We start from the raw sequence: 10,049 nt of genomic DNA on the forward strand, positions 1-10,049 counted from the left end.
CCCCCCCCCCCCCCCCCACACACACACAACATAGTGAAAGCTCTTATTTTCTACTGTTACTCATATTAAAGAGGAAGAATAAGTTGAAGGCCACGAAAAGAAGATAATGATGATGAAAATAATCTAATTTTGCGCCGGGGGTAGGTAATACAGGAAATTATACAATAAATGAGAGTAAGAAGTATTCAAGTTGGTCATAGGTCCAACACGTGGGAATATTCCAAAAAATATTCTCACGGCTGGTTAACAGAAGGTACCAACTTACAAAATTTTGCCAACTCAGGGTATTTTTTGCTATATTTTGTAACTTAGAGTATATAACTGTTTCAAGAGCGAAACACATAGGGTATATAAATGTAATTTAGCCTTTAAACTTTTGAGGTTGTTTTTATAATTTTTAAAATGTTGAGGGTGTTAATTACAAGTTTTAAATTTTTAGATATCATGTTTGTTTTTAAGTTAAAAAAAGTCAATGTGTTTTGTGTAATTTTAAACTTTTAAGACTATTATATGCAAATTTTGAAACTTTTGGGTTTTTTTATAATACTTAATATATTATAATATGTTATCTACGTATAATTTCTTAATCTTATTTTTTTCTATATTTTTGAGTTATAGGTAGTTCATATGGAGTTAATATAGGATATAATTAGTATTTGGATAGATTAAGTTTTAACTGAAATATTCAAAATAACTTTTTTTAAATTGTTGACCTACAAATAGTTCACGTGGAATTAGATAAGGTGTGATTAAAATTAGAATAAATTAGGATAACATGTAATATTTAAAAAAACTAAAGGTAATACTGACCATAAAAAGATTTTTTTCGAAATAGTACTTTTAAAGTGAACATAAAATGAAAAATAAATTAAAAATTCATGAGTACCATGCTATCTTGCGATCAGGACTGGACATGACATTGTTATGAATCCATTTGCACGACAAGACCCGCGGAATCACGGAGCGTTATGGGTTTTATAAAATCGATTTATTTGTGTAAATTATCATGGCATTGTTACTCTTTTTCTTTATGAGTTTTATAAAATCAATTTATTTCTATAAATTGTAAGATCTTACTTTTTCTAAATAAGAGTTTGCTATTAGATTTTGCCCTTTTAATGCGAGGATTGATAGCCAGTTTTTATTAGGCTAAATATCAGGGAACCCCCTCTACTTTGTATGATTATTGGATAACCCTTCATAAATTTGAAAATATCAAATCCGGTTATGAGAAAACCTCCATTAAGTTTAAGTGTTAGCAGAAAAAACCATTGAACTTTGATATTTTATTAAAAAGACTCCCTATAAGTTTAGAGGTTATCAGGAAACGTCCAGATTATTATAAACCCCCTTTAACTTTGTGATTCATAGGTCAATGTAACTTTGATTATTAGAGTGAGGTTAACTTCGATTATGAGCAAAGTTATCTACTGAATAGTCTATGCCGCAACACTCCCGACCTCCCCCCCCCCCGAAAGCGGGTGGGTGACGAAGGCAGCGAGCCTCTGAAAGGCCCGCGGCGTTAAGCCATGTTCCTTAAATATTTTACTAATCTTGGCGGTCGGGCAAGGTAGGGGGACCCAGTTTACGGGGTTTATTGGTAAGGATAGGGAACTCGAACTCCCATAATGTATGTTATTTGCCGATGATATATTGTTAATTGATGAAACTAGAAGAGACATTATTTTTAAAGTAGAAAGATGGAGATCGCAAGTTTTGAATTTAAAGGTCTTAGAAGTAGAACAAAAACAGAATATATATAGTGCATTTTTAGTGATACTAGAAAGGAAGAGAGCCTATGGTATATATTAATGGCCAAGAAACACCTAAAACTAATCATTTTCGTTATTTAGGATCAATCATTAGACATATTGGTGAGATATAGGATAATGTTGTGCATCGAATCAAATCGGGATGGTTGAAATGAAGGAGTGATTCAGGAGTTTTACGTGATTGTAGATACCAATGAAACTAAAGGGAAAATTTATATGATGGTTATAAGACCGATTATGCTTTTATGGGTCAGAATGTTATGCAATTAAAAAAATAACATGTTCAAAAAATAAGTGTAGCAGAAATAAGAATATTGTGATGGTCTTATGGGTATACATTAAAAGATATGACAAGAAATGAGTGCATATATAGTAAATTAGATGTTGCTCTTATTAAGGATAAAATGAAAGGTAAAAGCTAGATTAGGATGATTTGGTGATGTACAACGAAGACCCGTTAGTGCATCGATTAGAAAAAACGATAATATTAGAGTTAATGGGGCTAGAAAAACTAGAGACAGAACTAGAATGATCTGATTAGAAGCAATTAAGAAGGATGATTAGGACTAACTTAACAGATGATACGACCCATAACAGAATGGAATGAAAAAAATAGGATTTATGTAACCGACCCCAAACATTTAGGATAAAAATTTGGTTGTTGTTGTTGTACATGGGACTCGAACTCGGGTATTGACTCGGGATCCTACTGCCTTACCAAGTTTTCATTGTCTCAAAAAAAAAACCAAAAACTACTGGGTACTTTAATTAATTCTAAAAAAGGGGAAAGGCAAGAAAAACAAAAAGATATTCGAGAAAAAATGGGGTCCAAATGAGAAAAAGTAAATTACAGTAGAAATTAGTATAGCAGTGACCTAAAAGGAAATCTATTACTCTATAATAACGGGAGAATTCAAAATTCACTATTTATACTACAGTAAATGCTATAGTAATTACCGTAGCATTTTGTTACTGTAACACAGACGGGGGATCCGAGATTCACTATTCATCCTGCAATAAAAATTTGTAGCATTATTACTGTAGCATAGGCGGAGATTGTAACGTTTCAGAATATCACTGTAGATCAGACGGGATATTGTAGCATTAAAAAATGCTACTGTAGTACTTACAAAACTGCATCTAAATACAGAATTACTGTAGCAAAAATAAAAAAATGGAGACCGTGCATGGGTTACACACTAGTTAGGGGAAAGAAGAAGAAGAAGATACTGTTATTCATTTTGAGCGGATAACCATTAAGGGGTTGTTCGTTTCGCAAAAAAAATTTAGGAAATCAAAGAATAGGAAACCTATTTCCTATAATAATTGTTTTGAGGTTGTTTGGTTGGCTTAAAAAAGAAGAAAACTATAGAATAGGAGATGAGATGAGATGAGTTGTCACCTTATTATTGGATGATGTGAGTGATTTTTTAAAAAAAACTTGTTTTGAGGTTGTTTGGTTGGTTAAAAAAAATAAGGAAATGAATTGGAGGTATGTTATTGGATGATGTTTTGAGGTTGTTTGTGTTTGGTTCATTTTTAAAAATAAGAAAATAGATGAGATGAGATGAGTTGGAGGTATATTATTGGATGATGTAACACATACTTAAGGAAATCAATTTCTTGTTTTTTTTTGAGGAAATGAATGGAAAGGAAGGTTTAATGAGATGAGATGAGTTGTCATAATATTATTGGATGATGTGTGTGATTTTTAAAAATAAGATAAGATGAGATGTGATGAGTTGGATGATGTGACACATTTTTTGTGTTTGGTTTATTTTTAAAGGTAAGAAATGAGATGAAATGAGATGAGTTGGAGGATAAAAATATTATTTTATTGGATGTTGTGGGTGAGTTTTAGGGATGGAAATGGATAAAAATATTATTTTATTGGTTTTCTTGTACCGATTTTATTTTCTTGGTTTTTAGGAAACCAACCAAGCGGCCCCTAAGGGGCTGTTTGGTTGTATGTTTTTATCAGAGCTTTGCTACAGGGACCCAAAATATAGGACCAATAAGGGGGACAAGTGAGGTGTCCTCTTCCTATTGGATAATGAGTTGGCCATCATTAATGATGGCCAACTCATTATCCAATAGGAGGGAGACACCTCACTTGTTCCCCCTATTGGTCCCATATTTTGGGTCATTGAAGAATTTTTCTTTTTATCATGTAAAAGGATGGAAAGTGTAAAAAATGGGTCCCAATATCAGCTTTCATCACTTTCAATTGTTTGTTTGTAGTTGTGAAAATAGTGTAAAGTGATTTCATATGCTGATGTGGCTTGTAAAGTGATTTCATAAAAAAAAACATGATTTTAGGAGAAAGCTGACATTAAAGTCACGAAAAAATAATAAAAAATAACTCCAACCAATATGATCATTTGATTATGGACCACTTTTTGTACTTTCCAAACAAACAATTAAAGTTTCATTTGAAAAACAAACAAGCAATTTATGATCACAATGGAATAAAAAACAAACAAAGAAAAATATAAAAGTAAAATTAATAAGATGGGTAACGACTTTACAAATCGTGTCATAAATACACAACTTTACGGACAACAACCAAACAGTCCATAAAAATCGAACGGACTAAAGGCCAAAAAAGCGCCCCCATTTCCGGTGGTAGGAATTTTGACTGCTCGCTTAAAAAGCTGAAAAGTAGGACGAATTATAAGAGAGGCTTTAACCCTCACCGGCGAGTAAGCACACCGCCCAGTTCAAACCTCAAAAAACTACTGTCAGAAATCACAGCAATAGCGTGTGTATCTACTACTCTCTTACAATTACATCTCTGCCCCTCATCAGAAAACAGCCTCAGCGTAAAACCCCCCCACATGGACACAGTGTCAATCTCGTTATTCCAACTAAACATCAAACCCAAAACGCTTAAGTACGCCACTGAGCAAAGAAAGCATCCGATACCATTTAAAAAGCTCGAGCCCCCTTTTTTTTAATGGCAGCAGCTCAAGCGAGTGACCTCACGAGCTCACACCGTCCTCTCTCTAAACCCTAACCCTAATTAATCCTAAATTTTCCCCGCTATGGCAACGAGAGAGGCGACGCCGCCGCCGGTAATAGGAAAGGCCGGGCGTTACACCGTCTTCATTACGCCGCCGGCAACTCCGAGGCCGTCGGAGGGTTCTAGATCTCAGAGCTCCAGTCCGAGCCCGAGCCCTAAGATCAGCCCTAGAAATGTGGCCCCTTTGCAGTCGGAAACATTTAGATCTCTGAGCTCTAGCGCTAGAGAGAAGATGAGGTCGAATTTGAGCCCTAAGGTTGGGGTATCTTTGCCGGTGAAGTCTCCGTCGGTGGAGCCTCCGTCTCCGATGGTGGCGCCGCCGCCGCCGCCTGTTCAGGTTCCTCCGCCGCAATTTGAGAAGGGAAAAGGGGGGAAGTCTGCGGGATCGTTTGGGTTCTTTTGGGACGCTGTTGCTAAAGTGCAAAATGGTATCATTTATGAGATCCTGTGGAATTTTTAGAGTTTTGGATTTTTTTAATAACTTAAGAATTGTTTTCACTCTCAGTTATCTCTACAGCATCGTAACTGGTTTATAAATTTTTTTGACGGTCTTCTTTCTTTTTCCTGGGATTTATAAGAATTTAGCAGACTATAACTTATTTCTGCCACGTATAATTGAATTCTCTAGTATTATTCATTGTTCGGTTTGCAATAATGCTTCTCTTTCTGTTTATTTCTCACGTTTCTGAGTGTCATCGAAGTTCTAAATTAAGCTATACAAGATGTTAAAATTTTCAGGACTTGTCACTAACACTTGCTATTTAGTGAAATAATTAATACTGTAGTTAAAAGTTCTAGCTACCTTTTTTCTATTTTTTTTAATTTCCTAATTTCAACCTTGAGGAAAATTATTTACTCAATTATAATGCGTGTTTGGTGTTTTGGGCAGCACATTCAAGCTTAGACCAGTATCTTGCAGATTGGCTGGGATTAGATCAATCAAGGTATCAGTGGGCGTTGAATGATTATTATGAAAACAATGGATCTGTAAGTGCTGTTTCTGCCTCTGATGCTACTAGTATTGGGCATATGTTCATCTCAGGAGCTAGACTTTTATGCAAATGCAAGTCATATTTTCATATAGTTGTTGAGTTGAGAAAGTAAGTAAAGCTAAATATATCTATTCAATACCGGTTAGAAAGAGCTTTGTTGGTTTTTGCAGTCTTTATGGTGTTTCTAAACTCTTAAATTGCTATAATACTTTGGAAACGCTTTATGATGCAAGTGAATCTTGCCCGTATATTCTTGCTCTCTCTCCTTCTATATTCATCCAACAGTCTTGCAAGTGTTGCGACGCTGAACTTGCCCATAATCTGCGTTTGATGGCTCCATCTCTAAACAATTGATTTGCCCGGGAATGGGCATCAGAGCAGGAGGAAATGTAGTAATATAGTGAAAGGATGGAATTTGGTAGTACCTTGAGACTCATTTGGAGACCATTCATCTCTGTGCAGTTTTCACTCTGTGAATTTTTCACTCCTTTGGAAGTAAAAGACACATACTAGTACCGGAATTTGCTCTGCATCATTCGCTTTTGCTGGAAATGACTCGTCCTGGAGTCTAAAACTATGGAAATCTTGACCCCTTCTATATTTCTTGCTCATGAGGAATTCTTGTATCCATTATTGCGGTGATACATTAGGATTGGGTTGTCTGATGGGCCATCTTTCATGATCTTTAGTAATTGAAGTTTATGGGATGGGAGAGGCTATAATTGCAGTTGCATAACCCTTAGTTAGTGTGGCAACAATAGTTGGGCTAGATTTGAGCAATAATAACTTCTAGCTTTTGCCAAACACACAAAATCTCCAGGAGTTACTCTTTGTAATTTTTATTTTTTATTTTTGGAAATTAGTTTTAAAAAATGCCATCTTACTTTTGGGTGAGAAGGAACTCTAATTCCATCTATGAAATGGAACTATACTGATTCCTGGTGAGTTATGAGCTCCATCCAACTCCTCTCATAACATAAGTGCAAAACTCCTACACCCTAACTCTCATAACTCGTCTTGCTCAACAACAAAAGAAGACCTCACGGGAAGGCTGTTATATGCCTAATATAGAGGGTATCGACGTAGCTGTGGAGGGGTACTTAATGAAATAAAAGACTTCATAGTTTTGTTTTTGTGCTCTTACAGTTGAAAATTTTACCTTTTTATGATATTTCTTATGTTCTATCATCATGGTTTCATATTTTTTTGATAGGTAGCTTGTTCAAACGTAAAATTATAACCATCGATCCACACCATAACTTCGGAGTTTTGATGCAACGGCATGGACTTTAGGACGATATCGTAACAACCCAATTTCAAAACCCATTGGCCACAACTTTAAAGTGGCTTTTAAAAAAAGTTAATACTGCTGTGTGAGTTTAGATTTCGACTCATTAAGAAAGGGCGCTCAACCTGCGGTAAAATTTTAACCCACATCACAACTTTGAGGTTTTGATGCAGCGATAAGGACTTTAAAACTTGTTTTTCTTGTGCTCTTAGTCGAAGTCAAATTCATGTGATCTTTTTAAATCTTGTTAATTATTTTTAATATGCCTACATTCTTTCTGGCCCATGAAAGGTGAAAGTCAGCAATTTTTACTGGAAATATTCAACCTTCAAATTAAAATTTGCAGATATCTCCTTTTTATTTATTTTTTTTGTTTTCTATCATATCTAATTCAAATCTGGCTTTCCTTTATGATGCCACATCTGTAGGATGGTTATGTTTTTGAGTTGCTCTCCGTGTCCACTGTACATTTTGATACCAATTAGTTGGCTTACTCATTTCATGTAAGGTGGATGTATCTTTAATTGTGTGCCAACATCCCAGAAATTTAACTTTGACGTCAAAGTTGAACAAGAAATTGTTACTCTATGGCAATATGTCTGCTCAACAACTGGGCTTTCTTTACGTAATTATTATAACCGGTCAGTCTCATAATTAGAGGTTAGTCTGTTAGGATGTTAGCATCATAGTTTTTTCCTACTGGAAGTGCTCTATGCCCTTGGTGTTTTTTGGACAGATATCCAATGGGAGACCCTGTAGCATAAGTGGGGCATAGGCGACCTGAGGCATCTCACATACAATTGGCATCAGAATCAGTAAATATTTTTAGCTCTTAACCTGAAAGGCCACCTTGTAAAGAGTTACATAGGCAAATTATTTTTGTTTTGTTTTGGTAGGTACTTTGGACGCTAGGCAGGTCTCCCCGACAAAGCTGATACATCCCCGACATAAGAATCACATCCTCAGATGAATGTGTTTAATACAGCACAGTCTTTATAGATAGCTGTAATTGGTTTGTCTTTGCATCATAGTTTCTCCAAAGCGCCATCACATCTTCAGCAACTTTTGCCTCTCAAAAGGTTTTCAACCACTCGTATTCCATTGTCCATCTCTCTCTATATTTTAGCTAGGCAGATGATAACTCCTACTAAGTTTAGAGGTCATGATGCTTTGTTTGTTGTCTACCGGCTGGACAGTGGACTTCACTGGTTAGAGGCTAGATGCTAGCTGTTTTTGAGATCCCCCCCATGGGCATAACATTTTTCTTTTTAACTCCACTACCTCTTCAACGTGTCCTATTCATAATTGAGTTATATATGTCGTTCTTGTTATTGTTTCTGTTGTGAGATTATGATGCATTACTTGATATAGAGACAGCCCATACATTTAAAATGGTATGAATTCCAATGAATTGGAATAATTCATGAACCTATGTTACTCTGTTTCTTACAGGCCAAGGATGGTGGTAAGTCGAAAGAACTTGCTAGCAAAGGGCAGACCGTATAATATCAACATGTTAACGGGTAGGCATATTCTTTCAGGCGAAAGTTCAATTTGCTGGGATTTCCTCTTTTACTCAATCCTTTTCAACAGATTTTCAAATTTCTCAATTATTCAGGATGCCATTTGTATGATTTGATATATCAAAGTAGAGTATAGGATCGCCATTTGGATCTTTTCCAGCGATCTTGCCGATGATTGTTCCTCTTGCTGCTGCAGTATCAGCTACAGTGTGGGAATGGTAGTATGAGGCTACATAACGTATGAAGGGCAGAAGTGCCGCCATTCAAAATATTATTAGCTTGTTTGTTGTACGTCCCCTGGAATGAAATGAATTATTAATGGGTCACAGTTTTATTTTGACCAATGGCCAAGCAAGTCCCTGGTTTGTTGAATGTTTTAAGGGTTCCATCATTAATTCAGCTTGGTGGGTTTTTACTGTTTTCTTGAGCACTGCTTGATAATGGTTCCTTACGCAATTGTCTTTGTTCGTGCCCCTTTATCCTTTCCCATATGATTTGAACTGAGAATTTGGGACCATTTTGGGTATGGCCAATCCAACCAGGATCCTCTCCTCATGAGGAGAGTCCTCATGTCTCCTCATGAGGAGAGAGAGAGAGAGATAGAGAGGAGAGAGAGTGAAGTTTTTCTCTCTCCTCTCAATCTCTCTCTCTCCTCATGAGGAGATATGAGGACCTCTCCTCATGAGGAGAGGATCCGGGTCCTGGCCAATCTCAAGCCTGATGGACAAATTTTCAAAACCAACCCTTTTAGACATTTAATTACAAAAACCGACCCCTTTTCATAATAATTGGTTGAGTATAATTTGTTGTTTTTTAATGCTGAGGATTTTCTGTAAATTTAGACTTAACATAAATCAAATTAGACTTAACTAGAAATAAGACTTAAAATAATGATGGATAATCTAATAATGCATATAGATTTTTGGCAAAACTTTGTTGTAGGCCCCTTATGTGCTAGCCAAAGTATCGTTTCGGATCATTAATATTTAGAAATCATCAACCACACAGTCATTAATATTATCATTGTCATCAATCTCCTGGTTTGTTGAATGTTTTAAGGGTTCCATCATTAATTCAGCTTGGTGGGTTTTTACTGTTTTCTTGAGCACTGCTTGATAATGGTTCCTTACGCAATTGTCTTTGTTCGTGCCCCTTTATCCTTTCCCATATGATTTGAACTGAGAATTTGGGACCATTTTGGGTATGGCCAATCCAACCAGGATCCTCTCCTCATGAGGAGAGTCCTCATGTCTCCTCATGAGGAGAGAGAGAGAGAGATAGAGAGGAGAGAGAGTGAAGTTTTTCTCTCTCCTCTCAATCTCTCTCTCTCCTCATGAGGAGATATGAGGACCTCTCCTCATGAGGAGAGGATCCGGGTCCTGGCCAATCTCAAGCCTGATGGACAAATTTTCAAAACCAACCCTTTTAGACATTTAATTACAAAAACCGACC

The 10,049-nt window shown here is 36.1% G+C and overlaps 1 protein-coding gene across 1 annotated transcript; it reads left to right on the forward strand.

The window, feature by feature from the left end:
* LOC109840434 (extensin) lies at positions 4,676-9,018 on the forward strand. Its single transcript, XM_020409082.1, has 4 exons — positions 4,676-5,222; positions 5,684-5,781; positions 8,527-8,597; positions 8,693-9,018. The coding sequence occupies exons 1-3, from the start codon at positions 4,817-4,819 to the stop codon at positions 8,578-8,580; spliced, it is 558 nt and encodes a 185-aa protein (XP_020264671.1). The 5' UTR covers positions 4,676-4,816; the 3' UTR covers positions 8,581-8,597; positions 8,693-9,018.

The sequence above is a fragment of the Asparagus officinalis genome, chromosome 5, assembly GCF_001876935.1.
Source record: "Asparagus officinalis chromosome 5, Aspof.V1, whole genome shotgun sequence".
NCBI lineage: Eukaryota > Viridiplantae > Streptophyta > Magnoliopsida > Asparagales > Asparagaceae > Asparagus > Asparagus officinalis.